A 19413-nucleotide genomic window follows, 5' to 3' on the forward strand; every position below is an offset into this window, starting at 1 on the left:
CAAGAATGTGTGAAGTGTACTTAACAATGAGAAGGGGGCAATAAAAGCATTGAAATTAATTGAAAATTATTGAAAATTGTGCAATCTTCAACAATAACAATAATAACATATACTTACAAGAAAAATTGACAGAAATAGCATCAAAAGATGATCTAAGTTCAAATTTAAAGATGGCTATCAATTATTCTGGTTGCAAAAGCAAATACTGTAACTGAACTTTATGGGATATAGCACTGAAGTTTTTGGTAGAGAGAAGTTTTAATGCAGACTCAAACTTTTTGACCAAAAAGATCAAAATCCACTACAAATGTGCAATTGTGATGATTTGAGAAAGCTGCTAACTGAAATGGGGCCCGGTACATCAGGTTCACTCTTCCCATCATGGTTGCTATTGGTAGTTGTGTGTGTGTGTGTTTTTTTTAAATATTTTATTATTATCATCAATAGATATTTTTAAGTGTGATGTGAATATTACAATGTAAATATGAATCTTATAATTCAAAGAATTTAATTTTTTTATGTTTATAATAGAGTTTACAGTAACTTTGCCATTGTTTTTGAAGGCAACTCTTTTTATACTACATTGTTGCAAGAAAACATATTGATGGGAAAAAAAAGGAAAATCTTTCACTTCACTTCCGGGTGGGGGCATTTTTATTTGAAAAGATGTCAGTGGTGGACTGAATAAGTTTGGGAACATTGATTTAAACCCTCCCTATTCACTGGTTTTCAGATTCTTTCTGTTTTCCGAACTACCTGTAGATAGCCGAATTTGTTTTCGCTGTCAAAAATCTTAATTTATTAACCATTTAAGGGGCGAGCTATGAACGAAGTCATTTACTGTTTTGAAATTTATAATTCGTCTTTTTACATGTCTATACATAGATAAACTTTGATATTTCAAGAAAATTTTTTTTTCTTCGTTTTTCACGATGTTCCATAAATGGAGCATTGGCACTTGGGGAGAGGTGAAAGCGGAAACTAGTATCACCTATATTCTGACGATTATTTATTTCTGGAGTACAGTTATCACACGCAATTTTTTTATTTTCTATCACAAATTCCCAACACATGCCGGTTTTTTTAACACTCCCCAGCGCGACCCAACCCGCAAGGGTAAAAGGCTTATATCCCTGGAGGGACAGAGTCTGGATCATGACTGGTCTGTCGGTTTTTTTAACACAAAAATGTGTGTAGAAAATTCAAATTTCTCTCTAATGTCCGTGATAAAGAAAGGAAAACATCTTTGATGGACCCATTTGTCACATTGATAGCATTTATACATTGTGTTTTTTTGGCAAACCGCTCACCATCCTTGCATCCCAGACACAATATAATGGCCTTCAGATGACCTGGTATATTTTTTCAGTTGACAACGTGGACCTGGGTGGATGGTTAACCTCTCCTTCATTTGTAGAATGTTCATTGTTACTCCTCTTCGAATTCCACATATGAAATACGATCCACTTCTCACAACTCTGAATGAATTATCGAACATGCTACAATAGTAATACATGGTTCATAATGTTCATATGGCAAATATTTTTCCAATGCTATATATATATTAATATATTAATATATATATAACTATATGTATACTATAAATATATAATGCTATAATATATTTTCCACAGCTGCGGTTTTGACAGGGTATTTTAAAGAATTTTTTTTTATCCCATGCAATAGTTTTTTTTAGGATTGCTCAACACTTTCTTGCCTTCTCTTGAAATTTTCACATCAGTGTTGCACTTATGTTTTGCTCCTGTTTTTTGCCCTACATCTTTTGAAGAAAACACTTCGGAAGTTTCTAACACCCCCATTTGCGTTGTTGCAAAATATATCTATCATTCCACATACATCAGTTGGAACTGTTGTCACTAGATCATTTTCATCAATATCCTCTTCATTCCTTTGAATTCTCTTTTATATACAATAAAAAAACCGGAAATGTTTGAATTAATTTTTATCTGATATTTTTGCAAATAAAAATTATGAACACTGCCTTTAAATGGTTAGAAATGCTGCTTACGAAACAGATTCGGTTCAAGTAGATTAGATGAGTTAAATGGAAACATGTACGTAGACTGAGAAACATTTTGTAACGCTTGATCATTTCTGTGAAACTGAAATGAGCAAAGCAAAAAAAGTAAGAGATTGCACTCACAAGAATAATGTTGTGCTACAAAAGCATATTTGTTCAATCTCTGAACATGGAAAAAAATGGTTTCAGATTACCTGCAAGCATAGCTCTGATCACAAAAATATGTTAAGGTGTCACACATACACTCAGAACACCCTTTCCAGCATGTATCGATTTGATAGAAATTCCCCAAAGGAATGTTTACAAATTACATGTACGGTTAAGTAGTAGTAGCATTTCCTGAATTTTTAGTATTAGGTTGACAATAATTTAACTTTAGAGTAATGAGTGAGAATGTCTAATTTTCATTATCATTATCAAATTCTTGACAAAAAATATGTTTGCTACAGAGAAAACTATTGTTTTATTTCGATTTGCTTATTCATTCAGTTCTTAATATACATTGACACCAGTCTTTTGAATGTGTTCCGTGATCCTTATTGAACCTCACTTTTCCTCAGCATGCTAGGAATGGACTGGGCTCCAACGTTCAAAAAACTTTGGTCGTTGTCTCTTAATTTTTATAGCATGCCAGTCAGCTAATGCAAATTACAGTAATTATTTTTTTTGTTTACAAAGCCATGATTAGATTCCATGGTCCATATTCTGAACCACAGCTAAATGACCCAAAAGAATGACAGTCAAACCTTGTTAAGACAAAGCCGAAGATACGTTGAAAATATTTTGTATTATTCAACATCCAATATAGTACAATTTGATTATGTCCATCATGAAAAATATTTCATTTCTGTAGAGCAAATACTTGAAAAAATTATTTTAAGCTAGTTCTTGTCAACAAGGTTTGCTTTTATATGGTTTCATTTATTCATTCATTTTACATGAAATGGCTCAAAAGTCTTCTGAAAAATAATAGGTGTATCTGGGAAGTGTATTCTGAGGCAAACATACATTCATCAGGGTCAAGTGACGAAAAGTCTGGTGTTCGCCAAGAAAATTCAGCTCAAAATATACACTTGTGTGAAAAATTAAGAGAATTAGCACATTATGTCGAATTTCTGAAAAACTAGTGGACAGATTTCAATGAAATTTTGTACGAATACACAGTTATAACAGAGAAAAGAGATGTACTATACAAAAGTCATAGTATGCACGCATCAGTACAGCTCATCACTGCAGGAATGTTCAAAATCTATGTTGCAAGATCGAACTTAAAATGAGTCTAATATGGGGGTATGGTCCCCTCTCACAGTCAGACAGGTTGCACAGCAGGACGGCATACTGGACACGAGGCAGTTGAGGAGTCCCTGTGGCAATTGGTCTCACTCCTGCAGCAACAGTTTTCAGTTTCGGGATGCTTCTCGGAGAGGGATGGTGAGATGCAATTGCCCTCCCAAGAGCGTCCCAGATATGTTCTATATGGTTTAGGTCCGGAGATTTGGCTGACCAATCCATATGATGAATATTCTCACTTTCTAGATAACCATTGACAAGATGGGCCTGATGTGGACGAGCGTTGTCGTCCATGAATAGGAACCGAGGGCCTGTGGCGAGTGTTTTTTTGTTACCACTCTAATTTGAAATGAAATTAGATTTACTGTTTGAAAGGGTTATAGAGTACCATTTAAACTGACAGTACTCCCAAAAAAATAAAACTTTTGGCCTGGTGATCATAACAGTGGGGATACTATTTTGAGTTGTTGCCACGTCCGCAACAACCCTTTGTGTGTCTGTGAGCAATTCTCCTGATCAAAATATGAGATAGAGCACTACAACCCAAACAATTAAGTCACAAACAACAAAAAGAATATGTCAACACACATAGATTTAAGTTACTTAAGGTTATTTAATTCTTAGAATTCATATTTTTTTTTCTTTCATTGTTTCGCAAGATTAGACACACAAAAAAAAAATATTTTCAACTTCAAAAGTGCTTCAACTATAAGTAAAAATCAAAACATAAACAAACAAATTTTCAGTCCATATTCACATAACCAAAGGCAATTAACAAAAAAAAACAACAACGATGCTGAAATACCTCCTTAGTTTATCTTACTTTACCTATTGAAATTGAAAGTTATTTGGGTGCCTAAAAGCTATTGATTTGTCTGACCTCACGTTCAAAATTGAAAAAAGGAAATTTTACTCACAGTCACCCATTGCAAGTCACATCCTTGAGAAATGGATTTTCCGAGGGAAGAGTTCATCAACTGAACACTCAGTATGGACAGACAGACATGACCGCTGACCGCCCAGAGAGACCATCTTGGGATGGTTTGCACTCTTTTCCAAAGGACAGTTCATGACTGTTCATTTCGATTTGAACCTATTATAGTCTTCAAAACCTTCCTAGACAAGGGCGGACTCATTGGCCACCAGACACCCAGCAGGCGTCTGGTGGTCTGCGACAGTCTGTGCACATACTTTTCAAAGTTGGAGCACCACCAAAAGTTCTCTAGTTGTGCTACCACTCGGGGCAGCATGGACGACATGGACTGTTATAACCTTTGTGGACTTGATTTCACGTGAATATTCCTCCATCTGGTACGTAGGTGATCGCCTGGCAGAACCTTCTTTCCTTGATCAGTTATTCGAGAGCAACTGATATGACGAGGTGATTCTGCATACTGGCTCAACTCTTAGTTTTTTTTCATAACTTCACCATTTCCCACATTAAGATTTTTGGCAGTTCAAAACTAGAAGGGATCTGAGTGAATTTGAGTTTCGGGGGGGGGGGGGGATTTTCTTTCGTGAGGGATCTGCACTTCACCGTGCAAGTGATCCCGATGAACTGCACGCCCTCAAAGTTTTCCGGTGTTAATATGACAATCGAGTGATGGTGGGGCTTGGAAAAGTGCACCTTCTAATTCGTCGCGCAAACTGCATCATCCAAACTTTTATCCAATTGTATCACGAGGGGCCAACTAAAACTAAAACATGAAACCAAAAGAAAAACATCATGGGGTCGATCCGACAAAATGAAAGGACAACAAGAAAGATTTTAACGACAACAATAATTTTCAATATAAGATTTCCGGATTAAATGCATAAATATTCATCAAAATCAAAAAACATTAACATCATTGTGTGGGGGAAAAAATTTGCTTTCCAACGATATGCTACATGACATACTTTCAATCATGATTAGTGGCATGGTAATTTTCCGGGACATAAGACAAAGAGAAATTTAAAAAAATTCAATTAATACAAATTTTCACATCAAGACAATTAATTTACACATACACCACACTTGTTGTGAAACGTTCTACTATATGATCATTTTAAAATCGACATTTCTGTTTCCTATAGCATTAAAATATTACAAGAAAACACAGAAAGAACATTTGTTTTCTTAATTAGTTTTCAGACAAATTAATTAATTAATGTGAAAAATAATAATTTTAGAATGATTATGTTACTTCAATCGCAATTTCTGATATAAAATTTCTTGTTTTAGACACAAAATTGTGGTATTTTATGTACAACAAAAGCGAGCGAGAAATAAAAAAAAAAATGAAAAAAAAATACAGAGAAAATTAAAAAAAAAAATCATAGCTTCTTATCAGTTAAATGGCCGCCTTTCTTCCTGACCTTAATCTGGGAGTGTCATTTCATTGAGCTCTTTGTGCTGGGAATTAAATTTTCACAAACTCGACTTTTTTCTCATAAAAACATATCCACACAAACAACTCAAACTTTCACACACTGGATCCGGATATTCCAAGAATTATTTTTGTGAAGTTGAAAAAATTCGAAAACAACAGGATTATATCTCAATTTCCAAATTTTCGTAAAAGACATACAGTGTGAATAACAAAGAGTGTGTGTCCACTCTATACAAGCGATCGGTGGTTAAGATTTTTGGACGTTTTAAGATATTGGACGGAATGATTAACACAAGGGAAAAAAAATAGACAATCACGAAATTCATCTCAGCCTTCCACAATAAAATAAAGACAGAAGCTCAATAATTATTCACACGACAAACACAATCACACAGAGTATAGTGGTAATAACATGAACTACTTACATTCATAATCACACCTAATAGTAAACAAATAGCTCTCTGTATGATACATTGCTCATTGGGTTTATAATCAATCCTTGAAAAAGAATGAACTGATGATTGTTGAATATCAGCATACAAATCCTAAAGAAAAAAAATTTTTTTTATTTAACATATGTATAAGTTGTCAAGGTGGCAGTATAAAGAGGTTCTACTAAATATAAGAACCTAAGCAAAATATTGAGTTGGATTACATGAATTTCAAAATATATTCAGTCCAGGTCCTTTCATGACTCTTGAGACTTGAAAATGAACAAATTAATGATAAATATAGGATAAGATTACAATATTGCTACACTTCTTATCTCAGGCTTGAAATGCTTTTATCGTCCATTTATTCTATTGCACAAAACGTAATCCACTTTCTATAGTCAATAATACCCCCCCCCCCCATCAAATGCCTTAAAGACAAGTCTAGTATTACTTGAATATTCAATGACACCTTCATAGTTTTTATATAAAATGATTGTATAATGCATGCTGATGTTTTAAAAATCATAATTTTAGAGCTAATGGCTTTTACACTGATGTGGTGCATTGTATACATTATTTTTTATTTTGAAAAGAGAATGCTCAGAATATAAATGAATATTACAATTTTGTTTCACAAAATAAATTTTTTGAATTAAATTTGAAATTTCAAATATTTTAAATTTGATATTAATGATTCACAATTTATTTTTAATTTGTTTGTAAAATACAAATACAAACACACAAAGGCCACAACAGGCAAAGTGCCCAAAGAGGTGGCTGAAGAAAGATGCCCATAAAAATATGGATGTCACATATAACCAAAATACAGTGACCCAATATAAAAACATATACGTATCATGAAAGAAAAAACTAATAATCAATACAATATAAATGCCCATACAAAGATTATTGTTGTGTTTTCTACGTATGGATAGGTTCTCAATTTATCCCATTATGTTTATTGTATTGTTATTGTTGTTTTTAAACGTGTCAATTGTGTTAGAATTCACGACCACCAGAGGTAAGCTATTCCATTTATTAACAACCCTATTAGAGAAAAATTCCCTGAGTGGGAAAAACACCACAACATAGAATAGTCCCTTACTAAACAATACTGGTGTGGTCTAGTTGTCAAATCAGTCAATTGACGGCATATTAATAACTCATGGTCAATCCTATCCATTCCACTGAAAATTTTGAGCTCTATGTGATCATATCCCCCCTTGACACCTCTATTCCTACAATGTGAACATATTTAAGAAATCCAGTCTTTCTTCATAGATCAAGCCTTTTGTGCTAACAATAGCACAGGTAGCTCTTCTCTGCACCCCTCTCAACCAAGTCTATGTCCCTCTGTAGGTATGACCTCCAAAACCTTACAGTCCAGGATGAACTGCGCCCCAAAAAACAGGAAAAATGACTTTAGGAGAATGCGAAGAGACCTTTTTAAGAATGAAACTGAGCATTCTATTTGCTTTTTTGACTACTGATGAAACAATATTCAGAAAACTTCAGCCATTCGTCAATGAGAACTCCCAAATCAGTGACCCTATTTGCATCCGGGATATAGTAATACCATTCAACTCATAATTGAAGCATGGGTTGTTTGAACCAAAATGAGCGACCATGCACTTGTCAATGCTGGAAGTCATGCTCCACTCATTAGCCCATGCTGCAATCACATTCAAGTTTGTCTGGAGTATCTCCCTATTGCTTGGATTCTTGACTACCCCTATTAACTTCACTTCTTCTGCAAATTTACTAATAATCCCACCAATACCCTGATCAAGTTTATCAATTAAAAAGTAAAAAATTATGGGCCCAATGACACTTCCTTAAGAGACTCCACTCTTCACACCTGTCCAATCAGGAAATTCCCAGTTCACCATAACCCATTGTGAATTCTCTCAACCATGATTCTATCCAATTTAACAAATTGCCCAGCAATCCTGATTGCATGTAAATGCTTCAAGAGTTTACCATGTTGGATCCAATCAAAAGTCTTCTGGAAATCAAGATGAACAACATTGACATACTTGCTTTTACCGAAAGTCTTAGTCACATTACCATAAAAGCAAAGGGGGTTAGTTTCACATGACTTCTCCTTCCCGAACCCACGTTGGTTTTCTGACAACATGTTATTCTCGTATATCTGCTTCATCAATCGCCTTTTGTGATAATAATTTCCGAAATTTTTTAGAGGGCGCTCGTCAAACTAAATGGACAATAATTGGAAACAGCTTTTCTACAATCCTTTTTAAATATCAAAACCACATTAGCGTGCTTCCAATTCCCTGGCACGATACCTTAGCAACATTACTTCTGTAAATCTGCGCAACTGGCCCCAACAGTTCATTAGCACATTTCCCAAGGATAAATATCATCTGGTCCTGGTGCTTTGCTTGCACATAGGAGTTTTAGGACTTCCACATCTTCCACTTGAATATTGTTGAACACATTATCACCCCATGACACACTTGTACTTTGGATATCATCTTCCCTATTAAAAACTGATGCAAAAAAATCATTAAAAGCACCACACATGCCTATGTTGCTCTCTACCCTAGATCCTCATATTGAGAGAGGGGTCAACTGTCCCCTTACATTCACTGTTGACATACTTGAAAAATGATTTTGGATCCCAGCGCGAATGTTATCCTGCCAACCTTGACTCAACTTCCTTTTTACTTCCCTATAATGACCTTCTTTTTTTCAGTGAATCAGGATGTCTACTAAATACCAAAAGCAAAATTTGATGACTTTTTGGGGACTTTTCTGTGAGCTTTCTCATTTGACAAAATGAATCATGCTGGACTGTTTTCTTATACCAGTGGTTTCAAACTGTGAGTAGTAACCACCTAGGGGGTTTGGGTTAATAAAATAGGGGGTCTTAATGAAAGGGGGAACATGAGTGAACTTACAAAATAAAAAAATTTGATAATAAATCAATCATTTTTATCCTTTGAAACTTTCCACATAGAATGATGATGTCAATGCATATACACACATACAGATATGCCAACATTGGCATGAAACCTCTCAGTGCTGAATGTTGAGCTTCACAATGATGGAGGTGGGGGGGGGGGGGGACCCCTCTAATCACAATTAAAAAAAACTCAATTTTTTTCTCAAATTTTTAAAAACTTTTAGATTTAAAGATCTAAGAAATTTAAAGATTAAATGTTCAAAGTATAATATTTAATTCCATATTAAATATTAAATTTAAATATAGCACCCCACAGGAACTGGACCCTAAGGTCTCGAGCCACATAACCCTCCCCCATCCCGCAAAAGCATAAGCGGATACAGGTAGTTTCCCAAACAAGGGTGAAATGTCCACCTTTGACAATAATGTTTGTTTAATCATGGGGGAGGGGGCGATCGTCCCTATCACCCCTTCCTGTATCCCTACCCATGAATTCAACCAACTTTGCAAGGTTGCCTATGCCCTCAGTAGATCATGAATATTCAATGTTAATCCATCCCCACACATGCCCATGCGGGTCATATATACTGATGTCTGGCAACCCTAGACCCCCAAACAGTCATCAATGTTTTTGTCGTATCAGAGTTTCTCCGCTACCTACGACAAAACTTTCCAAAGCAAGCTCTGTGGACACATCTGCGCTTGTTGAAAAGCTGTCCTGAGAATGCGAAACTATCCAACACACTATTGATCGATATTAAGGTGTGCACAACAGCCAAGAAGCGCTGGGAGGCATACCAATTGTGGGTTCAAAACAGAGCAAAAGAGCCGAACAATGTTGAATGGAGTGAAGTGTAAGTGATTGAGTAGTTTTTCCATCAGTTCAACGATCGCTGCTTACCATAGAAGTTGGCAGTTTACTGTCGGAATCGACATGCATCGTCATACCAATTGTGGGTTCAAAACAGAGCAAAAGAGCCGAACAATGTTGAATGGAGTGAAGTGTAAGTGATTGAGTAGTTTTTCCATCAGTTCAACGATCGCTGCTTACCATAGAAGTTGGCAGTTTACTGTCGGAATCGACATGCATCGTCAGAGAGGGATGTGCATCAGCAGAAAATGGTGTCTAAATAGAATATGTGTGTGTGCACAAATGAGTTCATTTATTTACTGATTGTATTACCGCGTGCAGGCAAAACATATCGCCACAGGTAAAATAAAAAAAAATTAAAAGAAACGTTTCTTATATACGAGAGCCGATACCATCATGCAAAAGTACAAACATAGTCCGGCCAATTTTCCAATTCTGACAGTCAATGCCCCATTCACCTATGCAGGGAAGCACAGTAGGGGATTGACAGGGTTCCAGCCCGGACCCCCTGAGATAATTCTCTTTTTTTCACACTATCAATTCACTATACGGGGAACCATGAAAAATTTGGCCTGGGCCCATCTAAGATCTCAGCTTAAGGGCCTACTGCAAGATTTGGTTCTCAACCTTTGAAATCCTGTAGCATGGTTGATTTTTTTTCTTGATTGGAAGGCACAGCCATGCACACGATTAATGGGAAATAAATGGGTAAAAATTAAATAATAAACCAATCATGGCCGATGTCAGGTTGGGAAACATTGCACTAGACTACTAGGGCTTTCGTGATGCTCATTTTTTCTCTCTTACTCTAGTAAGAGGGAAAAAATCACGACGGCCCAGACTAGACTAACCCAGGGCCCTTCCGAAAGATAGATTTCACATATTCCTTTTCCTATTTACATTTTTTGAAGTCTGATATTAGACGCTTGTTATTTGCTCTATCGTCATGCTTTGCTGTCAGTCTAAGATCGCAAGCTTGTCACCGCATTCCAATAGTTCTCTTTTACCAGTTGTCTCCCTTGCATAATTCATGGTTTATTGGTGGCTCCCCAAAAAGTTTGGCAGATATTTTCCCATATAAAAGAACCATTTCAAAGCATCAATAGGTGCACAAATCAATATTTCCAGCTTGTCACGACACTCCTAGGAGTCGTGCCACAAACTTTTAGAAACACTGTAGTATTCCTTTAAATTTTTGGCTTAAATATTGCATCGCAACACCATTAGTGGCAAATAAGTCCGATGTATGTCTTCTCTTGAACTTTCTTGTTCAGTTTCATGCGTATACTGTACTATATCGTCATTCGTTATAGCTACGTAAAGACCGATGCAACTGAAAAAAAAAAGTGGATAGTTATTAAAAAACAACTTTCTTCCTTCGTGGGGGAAAAACTGCCTTTTCACCTGGCCCCCACAAGGATGGGACAGACAAGGCTATAGTCCTGAGACCCGGGTAGGGTCTACCCCGATGTGGGGGTGGCTGCACATTGGCATTGTTCTTTTCTGTTGTTGCCCATCCATCCCTCCAGGGGAAAAAAAACTTGAGAGAGAGAAGAAACATTGAATGCCACAGCTTCTCCAAAGCCTAGATTTTAAGGGAAAAAATTGAAAAAAAAAAATCTCTGGAAAATCAAAGAATCTGTGACTTTCACTCAAATTTTGTGACGTTTTCGGGACTTTTTCTCATTCCGGGACTGCGTTTTCCATGATGGTAGACACCCTGTAAAAGATGCCAGGTAACCTGTTTCACTCCTACTATCTCTAAATGCTCTTTTCTTTTCCCAGATAAAGACTATGCACTTTCTTTTTCCATGAACCAGAGGTGCACTGAAACCTGTTCAACAAGATCCTTGAAATATCATAAATGCAGATACAAAAAATTATCGAGCACCAAATTAAAAAAAGAAAGCCTTACTCGTATTGATCTTTAACCCATAGGTTCTCCCCAATCGACAGCTGGGTAATTGAAATCCCTGAATATGATTATCCTCTTCTGCTTGCACCTGAATTAAATTTCCCCATGAAGTTTGGAGATTTAGTTCAGATCCTTATTTGGTGGATTATAACAAACTCCTACTATAAACTTATAAAGCTTTTTGTTTTCAAACTCAACCCATGTAGTTTCAATATCTCTATTCTGTATGTAGGGAACAAAGGAATCTGATCATTTGTGGTAGTTAAATTTCATTATGTAGAGATGTTGTGTTCATATTACATCCACAAATAATTTTTAATGATTTTCTTTGTTGTGGAACATGAAGCACTTATTTGAAGAAATGTGGTAAATATAAATTGAGAGAATTAATATAATAAAATTTATAATTCACACGCAAGGAATATTACAGATTTTTTTTTTTTTGAAAATGATTTTCGTTATGTGTGAGATCTATACAAAAAAATTATTGATGATTGAATGATGACTAACATAATAAAAGTCATGAGCACTTATGACTGTAATTAAAAGATTTTCCACTTTAAATCTTCAAGTTCTGTGTGCTTCCAAAATTTGAAAATAAAATTGAAACTTTACCTTCAATATGGCTTTGACTTCAAATGGTTTCATGTTGGTCGATGAACATTTTTTTGTGAAATTTTCCAGTGAAAGAAAAAATGTATGTCTTCCAGGTTCTTGTATTTCCATTTCTGCAAATGCAAGCATATATATATAGAGTAAGCATAAAATAAGTTCAACTGTTCAGGGTATTCTGCAGCTGCAAACAATAGGCCAATGCAAAAGTTTGTATGCATGCTATTCAAAGTAGAGGTGTCAAACTGATGGCTTTAAAAGAAACTTGTAGTGGCACGAAACATCTCAACAATATCCAAGAAATATATATTTTTTACAGTAAAAAATTAATATGCTTCTGGCAAAATCATGTGTTTGCTTATTGTTATCATATAGAAGAATATTGACAATGTGATGAGGACAAATAACAGTAGTTTATTATCCTTTTAGAATTGTTACAATAGTCAATAGGCATTTAGCTTAATAGGGAAGGAAAAGAAAACTAGCCATTCTGATACAGTTTAATAAGCGAATACTTGTTGGGAGGACAGAAAAAAATGTGTTAATCACTACAACACCAGTTATGTTTTGTTTTCGTTTGAGTGAAAGCAAAATTTAGAGATTCCCAGCTGAAGTACAAATTTCTGTGGGTCATTGGATTATCATTGTTCAGATTGCAGATCTTGATTTTCCATATTAATTCTGAATAAGTTTTACTGCTGCTTCAAAGAATTTTTGAACATTCCATTAGAGCTCTTTATTGGAGTTCCCAATTATCTGTGTTGATCATGAGTATTTTTTTGATTTTAATCATTCCTGTCTCAAAGATTTAGAGCTCACTGCTGCCAGCTACACCAGTACTACAGTTAAACTTTTACTATCCTGGTGTGCATCTATTGCTATATGAAGGTTTTAAAAATTCTTCAGTGCCCTCACCTTTCCAAGCATACCTCCAGCAAATGTGACATTGCCTACTTTAAATCATATTTTCCCTATAAATGTTCATCATCCCCAGTGTTTTCCCATCCATTTATTTACTAACATAATATCTATTTCAAAACCCTCCTTCTAAGGAAAGGAAAAACTGCTTGTGAAGGAAAAGATTCTGGGAAAAAGTCCTATTTCAAAAAACAACAGAGGCATTCTAACTTTAGAAAACAAGCAAGCTGTATAGGACACACACAATCTTATTTTTTTGGAACTGCTCTCATGTAAAATTTCCCTTTTGTAGTATAGTGTCCTTTACCACCAGCATACAGATATGACAACTGATATGGAGTCTAAGAACAGCACAAAAGTTTCTGAAATTATGTCATTGTGTCTGCTAATATGGAAAGAGCTACGGAAGAGTAGATGACTGCCTGATGATACTAAAAATCGTCCGTCAACAAATAAGGCAAATACCAGAAAATACTCAAAAATTCCTAATGCATTTCAACATGCTATGGGTGTCATCTTCAGAGAATAAGAGTAGCATGCTGACCGAGTTTCCCACTTGGATTGAGTACCAAATCTTCAATCTCGGTTGCTCAGTGGAACGAAAAACAATACGTCTGTTCAAGTCCAACCTCGTGGCAAGAATGAAGTGAAATGCCTGCATATAAGTCTTTTTGCAACAACCTGATTGGCTGCTTGTGAAATGGAGCTATCCGATTGGTCTATTCAAATTTTCTTTAAATTCCCGCTCGTGATGAATTTAAGTCATGGCGATGCGATCGGTGGTGTTAACCTCATTTTAGATCTTGCCATCCCATGCAACAGAAACTCTCTGTGTTTCACACTTATGTCGTGAGAGCATTTAATATCTGCTCAGATCGAAGCACATTAGACCGTGAACTTGAAATGATTAGAGCAATTGCTAAAGCCGGGGTTCAACACCAAGATTGTTGATGAAATGAGTAGAAAATTCATGAAACCAGCAAGAGAAACCCCCACTTTGAAAAATATTACTGAGAAGTCGCTCAATGAAAGTGTAGCTATACCCAGGCCATTTTATAGGAAATTTAAACTGGTAGGGCACTAGAAAAAAAGGGCACTTGAAGCGGAATAAGCTCCAGTGTGTTCGTAGAAATGGCATAACAGGCAAAAATTTCAAATTTTTATATAATTATTAATTAATAAAAATATTAAATAATAAAATCTGTGGTGTTTGGTCAGAACATGACAATTTTTGAGATATAAGCATTTTCATTGCCATTCGAAAATCAAAAATAAAGCAGGCACACAAATAAAAATGGAAATATCATACATGATGTTTTTTAGCCATATGCACATATTTGTGCATTTATCTCACTTCTAATTAGTTATAACTGGCAAGACTTACTTTCAGATCAAAAAGCCATTTTTTGGAGATATCATGTTCTGACCAAACACCACAGAAATTATTGGTTTTTAAACTCATTAATTAATTATAACTATCTGCCTTAATGTTGCTAATGATTCAATTTTTTAAATTAATATTCTATTTATGTTATTAATTATAAAAATTATTAATTAATTGAAATTATGACATTTATTTCATACTGATATCTACAGAAACAAAACAAAAAAACAATTTTCATGATTTACCATCGGTAGCAAGTAGAACAGGGTTCTAATCATCACTAGGTTGATTGAACACATTGAACTAAGTTCAGTCATCATGGCTATACAAGCCCCATGCCCCAAGGGGTGTGGCCAGTTGAGTAATAAGTCCCATTGACTTAAATATTAATGATATGATATACTAGAGAAGAAAGGAGTAAAGAAGATTCCACTACATTTTTGAATGCCCACATTGGGAGACAAGAAGAAGAGAAGCCATGACACAAGATCAGAGACAATTATCAATAAAATATATTATAAGATCAAGGAAGATAAATGATTTCCTTTGAAATTTTGAGTACAGCATTAGAGAAATATTTAGAATATCCAATGTAAAGTAAATCTAATAAAACTTAAATTTGTAATGGTTGAATGGTTTGAATGTATAGCTACTAGTGTATATAAAACATAGTGCAAAAGTGTTTTGTGAAAGAATATTAATGGGGTATAATTGTTAGTTTATATATAATTCATGTTTTGTGGGTGATTTGAAATACCCAAACATATCTTAAGGATTGTGAACTAGAATTTTTTTTTAACTAGTAGGCCTAACTGCTTCATTTTTTTTTAGTGTGTCTCACAAACTTTATTTATTAACATGAATATTTCATGATGGATGTGTTGTTTTTTGACAAATTCGTACCAAAAATATAAAATAGTGATGCAATTGATCGAATTTTTCTAATTGTATTGATGAGTATGTAAAATTGAATCCATCAATAATGCATATTGTGTAAACCCGTATTGTGAAGCGGGTAACACTGTGTTGACCATAGGCGGAGATTGACTTTGAAGTCTGGGGGGAACGATGATGATGTCAGTTCATATATACATATATACAACATTAGATCAGTCGACTCCACCTTTGATGCTGGGGGGGGGGGGGGCAATGACCCCCACACTCCCCCGTATCTCCGCCCATGGTGTTGACAAAGTAACACTAAGACTATGAGGTATTTGTGTGGAAAGATCACATAGAGTATTTAGAACTTATGTAAAAGAATATTTTGATTTTTCAATTTTGCACACACAAGATGACGTGTGTAACTAAATTTTGTATATTTGTTGTTAAACACATGCAAGTTGTAGGACAGTTTGTAAATAGTTTTTGATGTAATGTGTTTTTGTCGTTTCATCCAGAGAGTCTCGGGAGGACACTGCAATTTTTCTTCTTTCTTTTCTTTTCTATTGTTTTGGCAAACTCTAAAATCGGAGGGCGTCTTAATACTAATTTATTCATTGTTTTTATGTTAATCTTCACAACTAACTCAATTAACCTTTATCACATGGATTAGAAACAATAAAGGCATAATAATTACAATTGGGACTAATAACACTCATAGAAAAATAAATGCTGAACAGTACGGTTCTCGCGGTGTCTGAGCATCAGAGATAGTGATGCTCAGACTTGTTTTATTGGATGGGACAAAGTAATGAAACAGTACGCCATGGCCCGGTGAATCAAATTTCTATGAGTCTACGGCCCTGTCTGGAATAGCTTTCTCATTCATAAGTTAATAATTAATAAACAACCAATTACCTTTTGATTGCAAGTAAATTATTTAATTAATTAAAAACCCATTTTATCAATTAATTAATTAAACCATTCTTTAATTGAATAATAAGTTTAAACCCTTTTAATTAATTGAATAATAAATTTAAACCCTTTTAATTAATTGAATAATAAATTTAAACCATTTTAATTAATTGAATAATAAATTTAAACCATTTTAATTAATTGAATAATAAATTTAAACCATTTTAATTAATTAAAACACATTTAATGAATTGAATCCACTATTATCTTGCGAAGTGATGCAACATTTTTTTTCAGCAATGTATTAATAACACGCAGAAGTCAAAACATAAATGAATATCAGCTGCAGTAAACATCCTCACATTGCTTAAGCGCCGGAACTATATATTTTATGAGGTGCTTGAGCCACCAATAATCAATATACAATGCAACGATCCACTCCCTCTCCTGCATAAGGGCTTGAGCCCATATATACAGGACAAATGACAACTTTCAGCCCCCTTCAATGTTTTCTTCATTTTGGCGCCTCTACCTCATTAAAAAATTCAATTGATCACAAATCAATCGAAACGTCTTAATATTCAATTTTATAGACTAATTTCTCATAGTGTGTAAAAATATGAAGTTTTTATTCACAGTAGGCAATTGAATTGTTTTGTGCTGACATCGACACACAGCACTTATTTATTAGCACTTTTTTAATAACTTAATTAGTGTAAAATATATTTTATGATCAAATTTTGTATTTAATCTTAGCTAGAAAGAAGGTAATGATATAAAAAAAATTGTCTATATTGTAACTCACCATAAAATTCAGCTGAAGAGCAGAAAATTGCTCATTTTTAGGCGAAACACTTTTTGGTATATTCACGATAGATGCTTATGTTAAATTGTGTAACTTGATAAATTTCAAAACTTTGATCACGATTTTTCCACTCGAAAACTTTTCTCTATATTTTAACAAAATTTTAGATTTGTGAACCTATCATTTGGACAAATGAAAAATACGACACTGGAAAAAAATCAAAATGAAAACTCTCACAACGTAATTCACAGTGTTTTTGCAAATAAAACAGAGTATTCAAGTTATCACCAGTAGTTGTGTGCACCTTCATGACCGATTCAAAACACACTGTTAGGCAGTAGGATATTTTTGGGGAAAAGGGACGGAGAGTATGGAAAAACATTCCTCACCCCTGCTGTATTGTTTGGTTTTCCTGAAGACAGATACTCAAAAATATGAAAAGAAAAAAAAATACAATTAAAAAATACTAGTTTCGAGGGGAGGACCAGAGACATGTTTCCTTCCTTTGGGCCTTGCAACAAAACGAAGGATTTTCAGTGCGATAAGGGGAAGAGGAATCCTCTAAATTCTTATAATTTCCAATTGCGGCTGGAAGCCTTTGTTCTGGAACTCTAGGAGGATTTGTCATCTTTCCCCTTGTAAGATTTTTAGACTGAAAAATTAAAATAATATGTACCATAATTAGTGAAATAAACCAATTAGTCATTCGTGGAAATGCTTGAAAAATGAAAGGGTAATGAATATATTCTCGCGGCTCAGTACAATTGATGTCACGGCCCGGCGGTTGAGAAACACTGATCTAGAGGCTGAATGGACACTCACGATTAGGCAAATTTAACCTTGAATTCATTCGTGAAATATTTTGGCGCAAATGGCGATCGGCAGTGCCAAATTGCACCAATTAGTACAGTAAAACCTTGATAACTCAACATGCAGATAACTTGACTTACCACAGCAACATGACATTTATTATTCTAATGCAGTGCTTCCCAACCGGTGTGCCCTGGCACCCTAGGGTGCCGCGAGATATTATGGAGATAAGTCAAAAAAAATATTATGGCCCACTTAATGTTTTAAAATAAATTAAGTCGAATTAATTACTCTCATGCGTGACAGACTTATCGGATAAGTCGCCATTTGGTGGCAGTGCCAGCAATGTGAGTTGGCCTGAGTTAGGTCTGGCTGACCATGTACAGTCCTGTTCAGCGCAGACGATCTCTAAGGAAAGAGATTTGTTGGCTTTCTAGTTTAATGGTCCTCACCCGGCAAGTGAGTGGACGTGGGTTCGATTCCCTGCAAGGCTAATTTTCTTTCTTGGTTTTATCTTCGCATCAGCCAGCTGCCGAAACCTTTGAAGTAATAACAGAGTGACACCACACGCACAACTTTGGATAAGCTGATAAAACCTCATTTGTCAACACTTATCAAGATTGCAAGATGCAATAGATATGTACTTTCCATCTTTTTCCACTGTTTTGTCGCCTGGGTTGTCTCACAATTTGATTTCGTATAAAGTGCGGAGGAAATAGATTTCGTTGCTTGTGAATGAGGTGAATTTATTGACCTTTGCACCGATTCCACTCAAAAGTAAATAGGTAAGCTCACTAAGAGTGAGTCGTCTGTGGCTGCTTTTTGGCTTGAGAGAGGAGTACCCTAATCTAAATGATGAAAGCAATTAATGCACTTTTACCCTTTTCAACATCATATCTATGCGAGGAAGCCTTCTCTGCTTTGGCAACAATAAAATACAAAGCAAGAAATACACTACTACTACTACTACTAATCATCCGTACACATTCCTCTATGGAATTTCTAACGAATTGGTACATGCCGGAATGTGTGTGTATGCGTTGTGAACCTAATGTGACGTTTGCTTTTGTGTTATGCTTGTTATGCGTAGTGCTGCCATCTGTCAAGAAATAGACTACAAGTCCTTGAGGACAATTCACGTGTTTCGTTGTGCCAACTGTAAGGCTTGATTTCAAGTATCTGCTCTCTAAGCATAAAATCACAAGTTTCACTTTAATGGTTAATCAAACAAATCTCTG

The 19413-nt window shown here is 35.1% G+C and overlaps 1 protein-coding gene across 5 annotated transcripts in view; it reads right to left on the bottom strand.

Annotated features, from left to right (window-relative positions):
• The window catches only part of LOC149072895 (tRNA (32-2'-O)-methyltransferase regulator THADA), a 240872-nt gene that overhangs the window by 214132 nt on the left and 7327 nt on the right, over positions 1 to 19413 (bottom strand). For all 5 annotated transcript variants that reach the window (XM_089246909.1, XM_089246911.1, XM_089246910.1 and 2 more), the window contains exons 2-3: positions 12465 to 12577; positions 6129 to 6248 (exon numbers count right to left, since the gene is read on the bottom strand). In XM_089246909.1, coding sequence (XP_089103035.1) covers positions 6129 to 6248; positions 12465 to 12575 — 231 coding nt within the window. In that variant the 5' untranslated portion in view covers positions 12576 to 12577. The remainder of the gene's footprint in view (positions 1 to 6128; positions 6249 to 12464; positions 12578 to 19413) is intronic.

Source organism: Pholcus phalangioides, unplaced genomic scaffold (assembly GCF_987345545.1).
Source record: "Pholcus phalangioides strain wild (caught in Gottingen) unplaced genomic scaffold, Ppha-v1.0 ptg000017l_1, whole genome shotgun sequence".
In the NCBI taxonomy this organism is placed as follows: domain Eukaryota; kingdom Metazoa; phylum Arthropoda; class Arachnida; order Araneae; family Pholcidae; genus Pholcus; species Pholcus phalangioides.